The sequence below is a fragment of the Pterocles gutturalis genome, unplaced genomic scaffold, assembly GCF_000699245.1.
Source record: "Pterocles gutturalis isolate BGI_N339 unplaced genomic scaffold, ASM69924v1 scaffold2325, whole genome shotgun sequence".
In the NCBI taxonomy this organism is placed as follows: domain Eukaryota; kingdom Metazoa; phylum Chordata; class Aves; order Pterocliformes; family Pteroclidae; genus Pterocles; species Pterocles gutturalis.
In genome coordinates, this window is record NW_010137995.1 from 22385 (window position 1) to 42958 (window position 20574).

The window sequence follows — 20574 nt, forward strand, 5'->3', positions numbered from 1 at the left end:
ATTCACAATGCAAATGTAGACCTTCTTCTTCTATTCCCAGTTTTCTTATTCTTATTTTTTTTTTATTTTCACATTTTTTATGATGTCCATAATCTCTTCTATCCTCTCTTCCCCATTCACTTGTAAGTATTTCAGAGTCATCAGGGACTTCAAAAAAACTGTTACTGGATTCACAGATACAGCGTACCACCAAAGCAATTGGAATGGGCCTGTTATGTCCAGTGAGAAATGCCCTGTTCTGTGACAGTAAATTATCAGTTCTGAAATCTCACAGGTGCATGTCAAAAAAAACACCTGAATCAGAGCTAAAACTTTCTTATGATAAAAGTATGCAGATCAGATCAAAGAATTAAGAGGCCCTAGTAAAATGACTTTTATTTGTAGTGATTTAAGATACAGCTTTGTAAGAGTCCTTGTTCAACACAGTCATGAGTATTATCTATAATCTTAGGCTAGGCTGCTAGAAAAGATCTGGAGGAGTTTAAAGTGATTATCTCTTAAACCAAAAACCCTTTGAAAGAAAAGGAAATTCTACTGATACAGCAGTGCCTATGCAAGTAATAACATTTAAGTCTTTGTCAAAGCGCATACTCACATTTTATCATGGGGAACTTTGCTATGCTGTACCGGATGCATTAACCTGTTGTTTCCGCTGATCTGCAGCTTGTCTTTGGGTGATTTCAACAACTTGGAATTTGATGATGATGCACTAGTACCTCCACTGGATGAACGATTACTCCCACTTCCACTGCTACCTTTGTTTTTTGAAGGGAAAGATGAAATGAGGGAAAATACTGAAGAGGAGGGAGGAGTCACAGGCGGCTTGCTGGCGGAGCTGTGTCTTCTTTCTGAAAAGGAGGGAAAAAAAAAAGGGGAGGTTTTAAGATCCCATACAGAAACAATTCCTAAATATTTCATGTTGTCATTTACTCCATTAACATTTTTCCTTTACTGGCTTGGGAGGTCCCCTACCACACACAGAGCATAGAGGATCCAAGCCTCACTGTAATCCATGAGGCTCCACTCATTGCTGGTCCCCAGTCAGTTACAGGAGTCTCTTTTAACTTTGGGAGCTACATTCCTCAGCCACTAAAGCTTAGCTTTTAATAACACTCCCCACTCTCTCCCTCTCAAAGAATAAGAAAGTGAGAATCAAACCTAGACCCCAGACACACAAAGCAAAGACCCTGATCCTCAGGCCAAGCAAGCTTCATTATCAGATTTCCTCAAAGGATAACAATTATTTGTTAGTATGTCTTCCAATGGTCAAAATTACATTGGAGCCAACATTTTAACTTTCACTTCATGACAAACTTTTGATATGGTCTACTAGACCTTCACTGTGTAACACCCCTGAGAAGAGCAGCTCAAATACTGACCTACACTCATTTTTGGGATGCTGTGGGAGTTTTTTGTTTTGTTCTCCTCTTATTATTATTTTTTTTCCATAGTATGACCAGTTTCGGGAGGATTTTTATTAAGGAAAAACATCAAGAGCAGCAACAGCTATTCTTGTACGAAAAAAAAAAACAAAGCTCTGAACATTTGAATTAGGAGTGGTCAGGCTCCATCAATGAATGTGTTGGAAAATAAATTATTTAATTAACATTAAGCCATTAACATTGCTAGCACCAGATCAGTTAAAATAGTGTATATTATAATGGTAGTTCTTTGGAACAATGAGTTCTCAGTCACAAAAGACCGGACAGCTTCAGGGAGCACCCAGCTCTGCCTACGCCTGGCCATGTTCATTGACTGTTTGCTCCACTGATACTTGGACACCTGTGATTCCTCGATGATCTATGTAATCAACACCTGCTTAAGAGACGTGTCTGGCAATCAAGTATATGCAAACCACAGACCTGAGAGAGAGAACCAAGGATTAGCAGGTCCATTGGCAGAGTGGAAAGGCACCTTTCTCCTTGACAATGGTGACACCTCTTTCTCAGCCAACTATTGTTCAAGGTGCTCAAATCCACCACCCATCAACCCCAGAATCAGCTTACAGATTTTGACTTAAGTTTGCTTCAACTGTGAAAGAAGTAGGCTACTCATGAAGTTACAACAACTACAGCCAAGAGGGAAAGTCAAGACCGATGCAACCCGTACAGAAGTCTGTAACGCTCTGGAAAATTTAAATTAATACATCTGTGTTCTGCTTATATGACCTACTTCCCCCCCCAGTCCTAAATACAACACTCCCGTGCCACTCAGATGATGGCCAACCAGGACTCCACTTGCAGCTGTAAGCCATCGAACACGACAGCACCAACCCTGCACCCATGTCGCCAGGCTCAGCACCCGCTGGGCGGCTCTTGCAAGCCAGGCTGTAACAGTGCAACAGCAACGACCAGGGAAGAAGTCAAGCCACTCCAGGAGCACAGGAGGAAGACACAAGAGTCTAACACCTGGCAAGCCAATTTCTTACAGAGATGGGGATGCAAAGCCTTAGCTCAGGGAAAAAGGAAGGAAAAAAAAAAAAAAAAAAAAAAAAAAAAAAAAAGGAGTTTAGACTAGGAAACTCCAGTCAAGAAGTCATCTCTGAGACCAACCCAAGCGATGTGTTTCTCTGTTTAACTCCAAAATGGGTGCAAACTACCTAGCACCTTCACCACAACAGCCATCATTTCTTAATTAGTATTTACAAAAAGCTCTGAGAAGTCAGGTGAAATTCCCAACAGAAATATATAACAAATGCAGGAATTTATTGCCCATTTCAAGAAAAAACTGCTTCAAAATTATAGTATTTAGAACAACTAGTTATTTGTGATGTTCAAAGTCATCTACTTAGTTTTCTAGAACCAAATCTCATTGAAGAGTTTGTAACATATTTATGTTCTGGTAAATGGCTCTGCTTCTAATATGACACATTGCTTATTGCCAAATGTCTTTTTATAGCAATGGCAAGAATCCCTGAGCGGCTCTGATAAGTTACTATTTGAGGGCCATTAGTTCAGCAATGCTACACCCTGTGAGATTACTCTGCAAGATAATGAGAAAATTGCCCAATATTCTTCCACCTTCTGTATATTTAGAAAATTCAAAGTCCAAGTTCTTATCACAATTACAAATAACCTCTAATAAACCAGTGGATGACTAACGCAGTCTTTGGGAGTTTGTTTTGATTTTTTTTTTTTTTAAAGGAAGAGAAGGTGTTACCTCCTCAGAGAAAACCTGGCAGATGAGAAGAGAAAGGGACCAAAAGACTGAGTACCTCCTTGCATCCGATCATTAGCAATAAACTAGCCAAAATATTAACCTGAGCTATTAGTCCAAATGATATGAACATTCCGTTTCTTGCAACTTTAACTGGTACTGTTCTGGCACTAAAAGTATTTGCATGAATGTTTCACAGGACCAGTCTCCATACAAGTAGTTAATACAAAAAGAAAGTGTTTTAAGCTGCTGATAAGGAAAAAAACTAACCAAAGAGAACTAAGGCTGATGGCTGATCACACACCAAGATTACCGTCTACCTGTCAAGAGAGAATTTCCATTCTACAGACAGACACATGATGTGGAACGCACACACAAAAAAAAGCCAAATGAGCTTTTTCTAGAATTTTGTGACAATATTATAACATCGTAAGTTTGTGAAACCTTTATTCCCTCCTTTCCTATGTAACCACAACTTGCATCAACAAAATGAGAATACTTTTCAGACAACTTTCCGTAACTCACCTGGACCTGTTTCACACAAGCAGAGATAGGGCTGCTACTAGGATTTGTTTATATTTAAAGTTCCAGCCTTTTTATAAAATTCATGTTATTAAATGAAAACTGCTTAAGGCCTGTTTTGCAAACTATCTGAATACTTCTGATGTCTTGTCTTATTGGCGAAAGCTAATATTATTTTTGAAACCAGATGTTTTAAGCATGGCATACTTGATCTAATTAATGTATTTATTGACAGAGTGACACAGTATTTTAATGGAAAAGTTTCTACACAAACTGTCATTGAATAATCAAGACCACCATGCTTATTAAGCTAAGCATATTATAATGATAAATTCTACTAATCATCTGCCAATCTCATACAGTTCCCCTTTGTCATTAAGTCTGACTCAGCCTGAAAACACTTAAAAAGATAATTACCTCCAGGTGTTCAGTTTTTGAATTTTAAAAGTTAGCACTGGTGCCCCTTCCCTTCTCATAACTCTTGAAAGAAAAATTATTTTATGTTGTGATTGCTTTTCCAACATATCAAAGTGATATTTCAAATACTGCACCTGTGTAACACGTTTCTAAACTCTAAAATTTGGGGAGAGGATTTTTTGGGGGGACGGGGACGTTGTTGTTGTTTCTTTGTTGTTGTTTTGTTTTTTAAATATCAGAAAGATGTAAGTTTTGGCTTTGGACAAAGAAACAGAAAGTCTTCCTTGATTCCTCAGCACCGGGTAGAATCTGACCTAAAATAAAAGCTGCATTCACTCTAAACCTTAACAGATAAACTCCTCCCTACATAGCTTTGCATTTATGTAACATCTTTGTGACTCTAAGGAGAAGGGCTGAACAGAGAGTTAGAAAGCTGTGAAAAGAGAGGGCATCCCAGCAAAGGCCGTCTCTGCTCGGTGAATGGGATGTCTGATAGCTATCAATTGGACTACACAGCCATAGTTAGTGTGCTATTGGACTTACGTTTGAGCAAGAATTATATACACATGCTGCCAAAGCACACAGGAGTTCCTGATAAAACAGATATTGACAATTTAAATCTCTTCAAGAGCTTTAAAAAAAATAATAAACAGCTTCACTTGGCCCTTTGTCTGGCTGCCAATTTTCTTTGGTTTAAAATAATATTTTCCATTATATATTTCCTATTAAACATGCACTAATTTCAGACAAAAATGGAAAAAAGTAACCTGGAAGGGGAAGGAGGAAAAAAAGGGGAAAGAAATAAAGAAGGCCTCTCACCATGTTTGGCTGCTGCTTCTTATTCTTCCATCAATGAGTAAACACTTGGACTTACGTGATTTATAACCTTATTTCTATATTAAAAGAAGATAGCCTTTTATAGAGAAAAATACCCTGTTTTTCATAAAATACTACTTTCTCTGCTGTATGCTTAACACACACACACACAAAAAGACTAACTATACTCTTAAAATTTTTATAAAATGTTCCTCCCAGGTCTATACTTAGTTCCCAAAACTGAGGAAGTGCTTTATGCTGTTCATCCTCTGGGCATCAATTAATAGCTTTGGGCAGCACATACAAGATGTACAGATCAAATTTCATAAACCCATAGTTTTTTTTTTTTACACTGACTTCTTACATAAGCACTGGGCAAAAAGTCAAACTGACCTGTGTCAGTGCTAGCAGAGCCGTCACTAAAAATGAAGCACACCCATTCAAACACAAGTTCAGTTCAGTGAAATCCGCTGCAATTTCAGTAAACATTCAGAAAAACACTTTTTAACATAGGCTAGCCTAAGCGTAAGAGTATCACTCAGACTACAGAATTAAATGTGTATATGGAAACAAAGCATGAAGGTCACTTCATGTCTAAGTAATTATTTAATATATCTGTCTCACCTAAAGTTCAAATTGCACTTTTATCATGCTTATAACAAACTTATATTTTTTCCCATCATTCTGAGCTACTGTTTGCCTTCTCATTTGAGCAATGATTTGGTACAGCCATACTAAATCAAATATTTTTTTACCCGAGAATAAAACTTCTTTTCTCTCAGTATGACTATTACATTTCTAGGGTAATTCTGGAGAGCTCATTTACTTCATCTGCTAATTTGTCCAGAAAGATCAGATCTATGACATGACAGGAGAGCACAGACTGTGACACTTGTGGAGGGGCACCTCACCATAGCTCCAGATTTTACCCAGCAACCAACTCAAATCCCCTTTGCGGCTCTACCCCAAATGCCTGTGTTGGGCTCTGATCCACCAACACTCTGACCGTGACCAAAAAAAAAAAAAAAAAAAAAGTTGGATCCATGAGGATTTCTCAGGGGAAACTTGGCAGCTAAAACAACCGTGGGCATAGCAGGCAAATTACTCTTCCTTTGATGCCACCCTGGCAGCGTGCAGCTGCTTGGGAGGAATCGCCCCTGCGGGATCTCGATCTGCTGCTCACACACTTATTGCTGCTTCATTATCCCCCTCTAATCGCGGGGCCCAGATACCACGGATTCTGCCTTAATCTTCCACTGATGTCCCTTTAATCATCCCATCAGTTCTCTAAGTCAGGAGGAGGTCACTCCATCTTCCATTGTGCAGTGTTTAAACTCACACCCTTAGCCAAACAGACAGCATCTAAACAAAGTTACACTTGTCACTCCAGTGAGAAAGTTACAGGAAAGAATATTTATGGAGTCCAAGCTACCAGTATGACAGACTGGCAAGGTTTGATTGGCACCAGGACAAGCTGTCATGTTTTTACACAGAATTCTTCTTAGTATTTCATAAAAAACACATTGCTTTGCAGCTGGCAGCTGATATTATTGTTTATCATTCAGTGTTAGCAAAACTATGAAGAGAATCTGACTGATAGTCATGTATGCTTATGGCACTCCATTCACAGAAAAATAACACTTCAGCAGAAGAGGAAAAAAAAAAAGTATATAATTTATATTGTAGCATACCGGTTGCAAGTCATGGTGGCACATAGGTAAGCATAATGTCGCTTTATTTATTTACATCACTTTCCACAATGGTCTTCCTTACCTTGACCAGAGTTCTTTAAAATTATGAACAGTTTATACCTATTACTGTTTATTTATCTAAGAAGTAGGTTTATACAATATCTCTTACAGAGACTACGGCCAGGTTAGCAATACTGATGCAACCTTATATCCTGCACTTCCTCACTTTAAAAATGTTCACTGCATCTGTGGTACAGAATGTTTCGACTGGTGTAGATGCCATCACATAAAGAGGCAGTTAAGCTACAATGATAAAACTTCACTTAAAATCTGGCTCTACTCAAAAGTCCATTAAAATGCAATACCTGGCCAATTTTGAAGAGCGTATTTTAGAACACCTCCAGAACTTGATTTATGTTACCAGGTTTGCTTTGCCTGGCAGAGATGTTGAGATGGTTAATACCCAAGAACATAAAATCACCCTCTTAGGGGCAAAAGGCAGAAATTAAGTTGAAGTCATACATTACAGAGCAAAACATTAACTACAGAGATCAACGATTTTTAAAATTCCCTTCAAAATGTTCTTTCCCATTAAAGCAATTTGTGGAGGCTTCAGCGTGGCAAGTGCCATGAAACAGGTACACTCGCCCACAATGAGAGCTCCGAAAATTATCTTCCTCTCAGAAACCTTTTGAAGCCAACAGACAAATAAAGCAAATACATCAAGACCTTTCTAATTGCTGACTGGGTATGCTCCAAAATGATTTCTCAGTTCCTAGGACATTTTCACTTCTCAGATGAGGGCCAGTATCACTAGTAAGCTGTCACCTGGTTTCTGCATCTTTGTTTAACAGCAGCGTCGGTGTGTGTACCGCCTGTCTCATCAGGGTGGAGGTCCTGCTGTTCCAGGTATGAATTCCTGTGCCATTCCCTTGTTAATCACCTCCAACACACAAACTACAAGTCTCCCTAAAAAAGCATATAAGATCTGGCTATGCTTTAATGAGGGTGCACTGATTTATTACAAAAACTCATCATTACAGAGAATGGTTTTTTTCTTAGATATGCTTTGGTTACAAGTGTTCAATTCAGAACCCAAGGCTCTCATATATACAGAAATATTTGGGTTTCGGTGTATCATTCCAGTTCCAAAATCTCTCCACAGTAATTCATGCTGATTTAAGACATGTAAATACAACTTATCTGGATATTTATGATGGTCCAGCACACTTAGTTAATCTTCCTCGTGAAATCCAAACTCCAATGCAACCAAAAGACACCGATCTTTTTGAATGATGTGTTTGCAATGGCTACTTTAACTAACGGTTTCACATAACCTACTTCCTACCAGTCCGGAAGTCCTAGAATGACAGATTTTAGCTCAACTTTCACTTTGGTTTGTTTTTAAAAGCAGGTTTACCAGAGCACTTAACATAGGAAATGTGAGCAAAGTTGGGAACTGGAAAACATCCTCTGAGAAGTATTCTGGTTTTCGTCTTCCCCAGCCTCACTGTGCCGCATCAGGTGCCAATTCACCTCTTTAACGTTTTCCAACATTTAAATTTGAGCATTTGCAAATTATTTACTCAATTCCCAAGAGGTGTTATATTGGTTAGTTAATGACATCCTTTTGAACAGAAACAAATGTTAGCTATTATTTTGTTCATTTCATTAGTTATAGAGAAGTACTGGCTACTTTTAAATCTGTAAAACCAATTATTCAGCTTCTGATTTCTAACTATGTATGTTTATGATTTTCCTCGAGATTTACTTTGGAGAACAGAAATCCACTCACAAGCAATCACTGTGCAAAATACATTAGATAAAGGAGAGCAAAATTCTGCATAAGCAGGGTCACGGCTTTATTGCTGCCATTGAAGAAAACAGAGGGAGCACTGGAAGATGAACGTTTTCACTAGTAAGATTCTGAATGCCAACTTCAATATGCTAAAATCGGATTTCAAAATGGCCTCCTGGAGACCAGCAAAACTCTCAAGAGCAATGAGAGAACACTGATAGAGGCAGGACATCGTATCATTCACAGCACAGAACCAGACGCAAAACAGAGCCAGGGAGACCAACTTTTGGGAGGTTCCCTTTGTCAGCCAGAGGAGGATGTTTTCCCTGTCCTTCTCCATCCCCCTCTTTGCTCAGGTAAATCCCAATGCAAGGGCTTTAACATCTCAAAAAGACTCTGGCGTAATATCCAAGATCAAACTTCTGGTACACATTCCCAAGCAATTTGCCAAGAAGTAGAGGAAAGGACAGATTTCTCAACAGGTACCTGTCCCTGGGCCTTTCAGTCAGCAGGTGTCTTGTAAATCTGTCAAGCACTGGAATATAAATTGCAAAGTTACTACAGAAGGACAGTAGAGTGTCTTACACGGTAATCGGGCCACGGAGAGATTATAATGTCCACGCTACAAGCACTAATCTCTGTGCAGCCTGTTGACAACATGACAATGCCAGCACTGCCTGATTAAAAAGCAGGCACTGAATAAGTAATATTTTGCTATTAAAAATAATGTGTTATTTGGAAAAAACTTGTGAAAAGCCACAGTGATAATAAGCAAAAACATCACACAAAGGTAACCAGTACAGATCAGCATCGTTTCAAGATGCAGCAGGGGTCAGCTTCCTCTAAAATACAGCTGGAAAACTGCTGTCTCAAATATGCTTGCCCCGAATTACATTAAAGAAAAGCTTCAGTTTTTCAAAACAAGCATAAAGCAATTTAGAAATAAAAAAGTGTTATTCCAAACTTTTCATTAAAAGTTGAATAAACAGAGGTTTAATAAAAAAATGTGTGTTGAAAGCATGGGAATATAAAGAATTAAGGGAAGAACCACCACCTAGTTTCTGATTTTCTCTCTCTGTCCATTTTCTACCCAGAAATCAGGTTTACACTTTTAACACCACATTCTTCCCCTTCAGCATCAAGAATACTCCTTACAAGACCTTATCACACAGTATTATAATATTGTGTAACGTCTTCAGATGAGTTCACCTATCCAAATGCCTATTTAGCTTTCATCTTGCTAATTCTTCTATTCACACCACAATCAGGAATTTTAATGTTTTCCCCTGTAGCTATTTCTTTACATGTAGCAAACTTTAATGGTTGTATGTTGACTTTCAGACTCTGCTCTGCTACCAAAAAAAAAAAAAAAAAAAGCTGATGTTCAAAACTTGCTGAAAAGCTCTTAGTGAACCAAAATACAAAGGGGGTTACAGGCTAACTGATAAAAGTTCTGGAGATGGGTGTAGAAAAAAGGTTTTGAAATGGAAAGCTCTCCATATGAAAGAGATCAAGAAGAGTGAATTGACTTTGTTTTGAGCAAGACAAAAAGAGGAAATATCACAAGATACAGAAAATACTAGCGTCAGCTAATTAAATCACATTCTTTGATTTTGTCATTAAGCAACAACAGGATAAAAAGACACCGAGCACAAATATTTCTCTTAGGTACTGCACAACTAACGAGCGACATCCACTGCTACATGGTACGAAAGGTTTGTAAGATTAAAAAAATACGAAAATGTACTTGGCTACTTAGAACTAGCCACAGGCCAACTACAACATCCCCTCTTCTCCCCCAAGGCGTTCCTGCTCACAGCAGAGACAAGGAAAGGCTGACTGATGGAGCTGAGCAGGAAGCTCCCATCGTTATCTCTGACGTTACCTGTCTCTCACCTCGGTCTCTGTATGTACACACCAACCACACACGCTATGTGACAACCCATGTGCTTCCCTACAGTAAAGAGGACACAGGCATTACCAAGCCTCTACACCTATGGGCAGCGTCCACGTGCAGGAAAACCTCGCGGAGAAATGAGAACGGCATGAGGGATACAGGCTGGGGTTCTGCCTGCGCAGCTAATGCCCCATTTTGTGTCCAAGCCTTTAAACACAAGAAATGTTGAATTTTTTCAGGATGGAAATGAAGAGGGGAGGGCGAATTGCAATAATTTTAGAAGATGTTTCAAGAGTCGAATAACTTTCCAAAATTTGAAATCTCTTGGAACATAAATACTCAATCTGCAACATCAACAGAAAACAGAGAATAAATCTTTCGGTTCCTTGTTTTAAAACAGATCCTTATGTTATTTTAAGGTTTTTAGGCATTAGCCATTTTTCAATTATAAAAAAGGATCATTACAGCTTATTTCATTAACACTGGTCAATCACAATTGGCGTGAAACAACTGTTTTCATGTTTAAAAACACTGACCATGTTAACTATACACTAATTAAAATTTTACAGCAGCATTAGCACAGCAAAGCCTCACAGAAATCACTAATACAGTCAAAGGAGGGCAGAAACCTACTGTGCTTGCACAATAATGTCTTTCAAATTAAATAAATCAGCCCCTTCACATTTCACTTTGAAAGAAACAAGCAATACTGCAATTAGGATGCGCTAACTAAATTGTTTGCGCAAGTTTAACCTTTTAAATAAAAACACAACTGCACTTAACACGTCCAGGCTGTGTCTGTATTTCCTATTTCCTCCAAAACAGATATAACGGCACAGACCATCCTGCCCGCAGCCAGCCAGCCAGCCAGGCAGAGCCCTAACAAGGAATGTATTTGCCCTCTGATTTGTAAATTACACGGATGAGAGCACTCAGGAAAACAAGCTAACAGGAATACGCTCTTAATAGTTCCTTTCTTTAATTAACACTTTGATTAACAGCCGCCAATTTATCTAGAGGCCTGACAGGACTGCAGTCGGCTGTCTATGTTTTTATTGCTTTTTTCTCCCCTTGCATTTTCCCCATCAGAGCTGAAGCTTCAGTGCTTTTTGGGGATGTCAGGTTTCTGTGGGGACGCTCCGGGGGAGCAGCGGCCACCTCCCGCCGTGCCCTGGCTTGGAAGGAAGGCGCCGGGTGGCCTCGGCGGGGCCACATGGCGTAGAGCAGAGCAGCACTCGCCACCTCGCCCTGTTCACGGCAAACTCGCCGCCCGCCTGCTTTTGGAGCCCGGCCAGACCGCTCTGGTGACATTTCAGGAGGGCTCACAGGGCCGCCTGCAGGCCCGGAACCCCTCCTGCGAGATTATCCATGTCGCTCGGCGAACTGCACCGAGGCCCCGTGACACCCGTGGGCAACGCTGCTGTCCACGCCAGGCCACCGCGCCACTGCTGCTGGGGCTCCCGGCCAGCCTCAGCCAAAAAAAAACCTCACAGCACACAGCCACCCCCCAGGCTGCCCCTGGGCCAGGCTCAGCTTCACCCGCTGCACTGGAGCCAGGCAGCTCCCTGGGCTCTTGGTGGCCCATGGCAGCTGGGTGGCACGGCCCCTGCCACCCCAGCAGAGTGCCGGGGGCACCCCGGGATGCCTCTGCAGCAGCACCAGCTCTCTCAGTATTCGCTGTCCTGAACTTACAGATAGGTCTTGCCTTCCTAAATTTCCAGACTCAGATGCCTGAACATCTGATTTCTACTCAAAGTGACTGCATGGATACTAAAATCTAATTTTTACCAAATTACTAATCTCCAGAGCTTTTCCTAAGTAATCACTAGAAAAAATTATCTGCTGACAAAATAGAATAGAATAGGAAGAAACAACTTGTGGCTTTTGCTCTTGTTTTAAATTACCACAATCAAAGCTGAAATTTCTAGCCTTCCTCACAAATACACACAGAAATTAATTTTTAAAACCAAGCACTCACTTTTCCACTAAAATAAAAAGTTTGCCAAGAGGAAAGGCATCAGGCGGTTACAAACGCACCTGTGTATTAGTATCAGTGTGTTAGTGTATCAATTACATAAAGAAGGGTTAAACAGGAGCAGGGAGCACCACTTCCGCAGATTGGGTTTGGGTTGTAGTTAGGGTTTGTTTTTTTTTTCATTTGGTTGGTTGTGGTTTTTTTTTTTTAAAGGAACATACTGAAACCTGGAGACTACTGCTCCCATTAACAAGCTTAGAAACAAATCCTAAATCCTAAACCACAAAGAGCAAATACTAACTTACCCATGCCTGTGCACTCAAAATATGAGACAGCAACCAGTTTCCCTTATGTTCTGAATTTCAAGAGAAATTGACAGCTCACGTCACCTACCCATTAATTGTTAAGGACAACCCAGGAATACACAGACACTTCCTTGGATTACGCTGTTTTTAGAAGACATCTCCTTCCATTGCTAAAATTAGTACCAGAGGCATGTGTGTTTTTGGAGGATTTGTTTCTATTGTATACTCTTCTACTTGACACCCGTAATTAAAATTGGGTAAGTCTCCAACAGATTTTAAAGGCAAGAATTCTGTGAACCACTAAACTACTACGTGGGGAACCAGCACTGATGCATTTGTTTTCTTACCAACTAGAATTTATCCTTCCTTAGTGTTTGGTTTGGTCTAGTCTCATTTCAGGACCAAGAGGGCAAGTAACTTCTATTTTTCTGCTTTTTCCACAAATAAACTGACCAAGATCAGGCAATTTAATTCCCATGTGGAACAATACAGAAAGCTGTCTTCCTTCTGAGTAAGAGTGAGGACAAAGAGCCCCATCGCTCAGAAACCCCAGCAGCTGGGCATCAAAGCAGGAGCTGGAATGGAAGGGAGAGGCATGACGGTACATTCACCCAGGGGAAAAACAGCAACGGCCCATGGGAAGGCACACAACGGCTGAGAGAGAGTGCAACGGGATTTTATGCTTGCTTATGTTATAGTAGCAGTATATATGCCAACTGTCTCAGTCTGTGCATTTGTTTTTATTTACTATTTTCCATTGACTAAAGGCTTCTAAGTAACTTTATACAGTAAATATTCATGGGGTTTCACCTTGAAACAAAATGATGCATGTGCCACAGTTAAATCACATGCTGCAAGTATACTGACAGATGCAGAAGAAATTTTACTTGATGTAGTAAAAACAATCTCTTATATAAGGCAATGAAATTACGAAGTTCTTTTCCTGGTACTAAATACTGCAAGAGGTTTTATTTTCTATCAACACTACTTAAAGTCATTTTAAAAAAAATCCCCCAAACATCAACAACATTAAAACTGAATATAAACACTTATATCGTCAGTTAATACCTAAATTCAGAGGCCTAAAATTAGCCCTGCAAGCTGTGATAATACTGTGTGCAGATACATACACAAAGGGACATAGACCTGCACAAATTGCTCACTCCCAGGGAACGAGGCTGAAGCGAGGAGACTCCTGCTCGAACACCAGCTCAGGACAGCACAGACGGCAGAGCAGCAGTTCAATACGCACCACTGCGGAGAAACTCATTTCCAGGTCTTTGGTCTTGCAAGACCATCCAAGAAGGACAACTTGAATTGTGTTGAAACCGTTGCAATGGAAGAAAGTTTGCTTGCTACTACCCAAGATAATGTAAAATCCCTCTTTTCTTTCTTTTCCACACTGAAAAGATATTTGTATCACTTGTAACGCTATCACTACGCACACACATACAGTAGCTCCCTACTATGAATGAGTACTGCAGAATGTTAAGAAATACAAGGAAAAAAAAATTCTACAACCCAAAATATTCTGCACATTTTGCATTGCCGAGAAAATTGTTTTTAGAATTGGCTAGAGAATTTTTATTCTTTAACTTACATTATATTTTCTTGCCTGGTTTTGTGAAGTGAGAAAAATGCAGCACGACCATGTCTCCTTCCACCTGTGTATGTTTTAGTGTTTTGTATTTTGAAATGATAGGTTAATTTAAAGAAAACTGGAGGCATGTATTCAAGGTAGTGTGCTCTCCTGCCCCCTTCACCAACAGAGGTGCTAAAAATACTGGGGTTTATCATCAGCATTAAAATCAGCACCCAGGCAATAAAAGGTAGGACCTCTCAGTGTTGTTACAGGAGGATGGCAGGAAGATCTTCACTGGCTGGTCATCATGGGCACACTCCAGTCTAGCTGTGGCATGCACATGTTTTATTAAACTGGCGGCAGAAAAAAAAAAGTCAAAACATGACATGAAACCTGAAGCTATGTGTGTGCACAGAGTGGGAGGTGCTGCAGCAGGAGGATGAGTGATAGCAAAACACACGACAAAGCCACAGACGGCCAGGCTTCATTATCTCCACTGCACATGTGAAACAACTCATTTATCCTTTCTCAAAATTCAGCAATCTCAGGCACCAATTTCACAATCACTTGAAGCTGGCTGGTGCAAGCTAATACTGCCACAGCAAAAAGTGTTCCTGCCCTCTCCCCCAATCCTGGCCACTCAGTTTCAGCCTTCGCACCATCTGCTCTCTCCGTAACAAAGAGCAAACCCATCCGTTGAAAGACCTGACAGTCTCACAAACCACCAGCCTTCTTGTGCCAAAGCTAGCAATTAAGAGAGCGAGGACGAGCAAGAACTGAAGTCTGACTTGATCCCAGGGAACAGGTTGGAGGCCTAAGCAACTGGGGATGACAAAGAAGTGGGTTGTGAGCCGCAGTAATGATCAATTTGCCAGTTCCTAGAAGTTTTGAGCGGTATGTAAAAAATTTAGTCTTGCAAGGAATTTCATCTGATTGATATCAACACTGCATAAGCTGGACTTGCTTACACTGCAGCCTGCTTTTGTTTATGCTTAGTACTGTCTAAAATGATTTTGTTGTAAATATTTTGCTTTAAAGAGATTGTTTGGTTACTGGCTACTATTATTATTCTTCCTGGAAGGAAGAGAATGATGGGCCTTGAGCCAACACCAAACTTCTTAAAGTTGATCAATGGAGAACTCCAGCGTGGTTACTTGGAAAAGCAACTTTACTGCTATGGGGAGTGAAAGAACCCTGCCATATGCTGTGTGACACCATGAAACCAGCCTTAGCGAAAGAAGCAGCAAAATAATACAAAAAAATAGTGCAATTGACTTGTGTTCACTTTGGAGAGTGCTTTACGTACTACGGAAAACACAAATATATCAGGCAAGATTTCTGGTTTTAGTGTTTTCTTTTCTTTTCCAAGCAGGCATGCTTAGAATCTCCTCAGGTTTCAGAAAAGTGGAGCAAGTCCAAAATAAAATGGATGACTGAGTACAGAAGAACAACTTAACATGCTTGTTGGTACCCAATCAAGTGACAGAATTTTATGCCTTAGTATCAACTCCACTTAGGCAACTTGCTTGTTCATATCAGAAATACAAAATATAACTGCTACACATATAGTACATGTGCACAGAGACAGCGAAGGCTGAAGACGCCTTCTGGATAGACTTATGCCATTTTCAGGGACGAAAAACCTGAAAAAGACATTTAGTACATTAGATTTCAAGCCTACAGCCACAGCTATTGTGGACCACTGCCACCTGGACAACTGGGACAGGGCAGAGGAGACAGCAAGCAGCCCAGGAGCTCGTCAGGGCTTTCAGCACATCCTAAGTAGCTGCCAAGCCTCCAGCTTCCCTGGGTACCTTCACGTGATCACAGAAAAAGGTGATGGGTATGGTCCTAAAGCTCAGCACCCATCCTCATTCTGAGCACCCATGGATCCTATGGAAAGCAGGCTGGACAGAGAAAGGAGCTGGCCACTACCAAAATCAAGTGACACTAGTGACACTACCTGTCATTCTTAGTTGTGACAAGCAAGACACGAGAACGAAGCCTTACAATACTATGCACAGAAGTTTATAGTTATGTATATAAGTTTATACCATTTCTATGGCTATCAAAGCAGGCGTGGGTATTTTTAGAAGCCAGCTGGTGGATAGCTTTGTGACCCACACGATGACCTTTGGTCAAAGCGTACATGGCACTATGATGGGGAAAGGACTGAACTGTGGCAGGTTTAAAACCTTTCCTTTGACCTTAGAGGCCAGGAGAGGGCCAAGATGGCACACTTCCAGTCACATACATGGTTATGTGTGGCTTGTCAGAGGCTGCAAGCCAAAATGAAACTGAAGAAAATGTGTGCTAGCTAGTCCCATGCCAGGGATGAGATTAGTCCACCCTAATACAGCAGAACATCAAAATGCTCAGCCTACAAGCTCAAATGAAGACTTCAGCCACGTAGTAACAAAGGACACAAAACCAATTTTCTTCTTAGCAAGGAGAGAGGAGTCACAAATTCCATGTGAACATGTACAGACAATAATGAACAGCTCTTAAAACTACAAAAGCATATCACACAAAACTTCTATCAGCTCAAGTCCAGCTCTAGAAATAATCCACAAACATCTGAAAGTTTCAGGCTCAAAAGCAGAAGGGCGCACTGAAAGCAGTACACCTTCTACCTAACCCACAGAATTAGCTGCAACGCACTGCAGGAACTAGAGTTTTCCCCACCGCCAGACACGACAAACAGGTTCTTTGCAATCAGTGGGGTCACACACAGAGGACATGGCACAACACAACTTCTGCCTCGCAGAGGAAGAAAATCCTGTGGGGTAAAAACACAAGAAGGTGATCTGGCTAAAAGAGAAGGCTTCTTATTGAAAAGCTACTCTATACAGAACTGTGAGTTAAAGATTTTTTTTACAATCTTGCCAAACGACAAGGAAAACTCAGTTATGTAGGAACTGCTTCAACCCTCCAGGAGCCTGGTCTAATTGCATCCTTTACAAACCAGTGTAAAGAGTGAGTGTATCATACCAACACGGGCAACTCATTATTTGGGGAACAGAGAACAGAAAAGAGGACAAGAATCTCTTGATGATGGCTCTTCTTTCTCTAGTACAACCTTGGGAAACAAGTTAAAATGTAACTGCAATCTTTGCAGCCAGCAGCACTCTCAGATACCGCAGACTTTGTATGAGGCAGCAGAACAGATTAAGTTTATTAGGAGTTTACATATTAGACACACTGATAGCTTTTTCTCCTACATCATTTTTCTATTATTTAAAGGATTAACTTGTTCCTGCACAACAACTGGAGGAACATCTACATAAATTATAGAGTAAAAATATTGATTTTTCTATAGAAGCACTACATTATGTTTTTGTTTTATCAACAGCAGATAATAGAATTTGGAAGAATTTTGGCTGTTCCTGCCTGAGATAGCTAATGATGGCCTGCTTAGTAATAGTGTCACAGACTTACGTAAATTTTCATACCATATTTATCTATTTCAGTTTGCTATTTTCTACATTTTGAAAAGATATTTGTAATTGTTTTCAAGTTTCACATTGTGATGGAGCTCTTATAGAGCCGGGTACTGCAAGAGCTAAACCAAGACTGCTGCTTGAATCTTTGTTGCAGGTAGACACAACACAACATATGGGAATCTGAACAGACTTCAAGGCCACTTACATTGGATACAATTATTTAGTGTTACACTGAATTAAGCCTAATGAGAAGCTTAAAAAGCTGGCATTAATGATGCTCTTTTGAAAGTGAATTTCAGCCTGCAATTTTTTTTTCAACGTCTTTTAATCATGTTGTTATTGATTGCTATTCCTCAATAAACTCACAGGTTTCATTGTATACAAAGTGTTATACACTCCCTCTTCTGGTAATATCTTAAAAACACAGTATCTAGACTTCCGTGTATCAAATGTTAGATTTTAAGTATATCATATTGCCTGGAAAAAAACCAAACAAAACAGTATCATGTCAATACTGGGAAGCTTGTTTTTAAGAAGTCAGCAAACTGGTGATCAAAAATGAGTAAATGAATAAAAGGTGAAAATTACCTGTTACAATGCCTAAGTAAAGTAGGCAGCCTACATACTTTGTAGCTGTGCTTAAAAACAAAATGTTATTGATTCCTTTTAATTTGATAAGAATAACACTGTCTCAAGTGTTTCCAAAAGCTCAACACTCACATACATGCCTGGTTACCATTTGGTGCACTACTGCTGTAGGTGAGAATCCAGCTTTCAAAAGGCTGCCTACTTTTTTTCCTAAGGCAGAAGATGAAGTAGTTCCTACAAAACACTGCCTTTATGTAGGTAAGGAAATGGGTAATTTTCTTCCATCTAATACACTGCCTCCTTTTCTCTCCACTTGTAAAGAACTGGTGAGCATTCCTGTTACTGCAAAAGCTGTGTGAAAGCTACATGTACATCCTACGTACACCTTAGTCTCAAAAAAAAAAAAAAATTAGAGGACATAAAACAAGAATTTTGAAATAACTTAAGTAATCCAGCAAGAAACAGTAAAAGAAAACAAACATAATATGACCTATAAATAAATGCACATGCATGCATATATCCATCTCCTTCCTTGACGGTCAGTGCCTGATAAACCCGGGAGAGGTGTCTCAAGTAGGACGCACTGTTCTCCCCGTTCCCCACCAAAACGTGCAAAATCCAAGAATGCCGTGGTGTTACACAAACCACACCAGTAGCACTGCTGCCAAAACATTAACACAGGAAAGGCTAGTGAAAAAGCTTTTGTTTGTTTTGCCCTGTTAAACCTCTCCTCCTTTCTTCCACTTCGTCCCCTCAATACAGAGTAATAAAACCCGCACCATACCTACTTCATACTCCCTCCTGCAAGGTCATTTTTTCCCACCTTCCTTATTTAGCTTCCTCCTTATTGTCTTCATCTATTTCTTTTTTATATGTATTTTACTTAAGTTCTTTGTTTTACATTTCCCTTTTTAGCTATTCCCCCGTGTCCTCTCTTTCCCCTCCTCAGACACGCACCCACCCACACCAGTTAATTCTAGCTGTGCCGAACCAGCCCTGCCAACGCTGCCGTCCTGCCCGCGCTCGCTGGCCGCTGTGCCCCTGCCAGGTGCCACACAGCTCTGTGCTGGGAACAGTGGTATCCTGGCAAAAAATGAGTAAAATTGATAGTTACTGATGAGATTTCCTATCTCTCCTTTGTAGCTGTGCTTGCAGAGAAAAAGAGACTACATGCAAATCCTCTCCCTTCCAAATGCAGCAGTTGTTTGAGAGTCAGCTGGTGGGACGAGAGGGTACAGTCTGTGCAACTTGAAACTATGTGCTTCCATGAAAAAAAGAGCAAAAACCAACCAAAATTATTTTCTTCGTGACAGTTGAACACTCAGCATTGTTTTATAAGCTTCTCAGAACACTTCTCCCCAGAATCGCAAAGTGTTGTGTTCATCGGAGGCTTGAGTTCTTGGAATAATCCACACAGTTCATGAGAACACAAACTTCTCCAAAAAATAAATGAAGAAGTCCTTATAATTGATCTGCATGTGGTTAGCTTATGAAATTAAACTACTTCTAACTCCACCCTCCAGCACCGAGTTCACATCTCGATGGCTCTGACACATTCCCAGCTCTCCTCCACAACAGCAGAAATCCTGCCCGGTTTTATTCCAACTCAGGATTCTTCCACCCCTCCGGCTCTCAAACAGGTTGCAGCTTCATTCTTCTGTGCTCAGCTCAGGGCTGCGTGCCAAACCCTGCGTGCCCATGGCCTGCCCTCCCAATGCATGCCACCTCCTCTGGCCCAGCTCCAGCTCGAAGGAGTGGCTTAGGCGTTAGAAAGAGCCCTTTTAGCTGGGAAATAAACCTTCCAAGGATGTGGAGCACGTAAGCTGATACAGAATAGCCTTCCCTGAACCCACAGACACTCCAAAGCGATGGTTGAGAGCTGTGTTCTGCTCCATGGGACAATCATTCAAATGAAATCGTTCAAAATGAGTTCTGAGTGATGAAACCTAACATTGACTTTTAGACTGGTTAACTCTCTCATCGTCGATAATTTTTAATTGTAGACCTGATGTGACTATTCCAGCTGGCTTCTTCCAAAGTGACGCTGTAGTCAAATACACTCAAAGGGTACTTTTTATTAGAACTACTTCTTCTCTTTACATCTTACTCCAATCTATTGATCAACATACTAACTTTCCCCTTCTCGCTGAACAACTATTTCTGTAAGCAACAGTGAACACAGCACTGCTCCCTCTTTTCCCACAAAGATAAATATATTTGTTTTTCTTTCTTTCCACTTGTTCTTCCCCCATCAATGTTTACCCTGAAAAGGGAGCAGTCAGTCCCAATCTCCAAATACCCTGCAAGGAGACTACTATAAAGGAGCATGGTTTTCAAGGAAACCTTGTATAATATTGCATGTTAGGAGCCGTTTTAAATATTTT

At 40.4% G+C, this 20574-nt stretch overlaps 1 protein-coding gene across 1 annotated transcript in view; it reads right to left on the bottom strand.

The window, feature by feature from the left end:
* ATXN7 (ataxin 7) overlaps positions 1–20574 on the bottom strand; it is a 35111-nt gene that overhangs the window by 7728 nt on the left and 6809 nt on the right. Inside the window, exon 2 of the mRNA XM_010082791.1 lies at positions 596–848. Within this exon, the coding sequence (XP_010081093.1) occupies positions 596–848 (253 nt within the window). The remainder of the gene's footprint in view (positions 1–595; positions 849–20574) is intronic.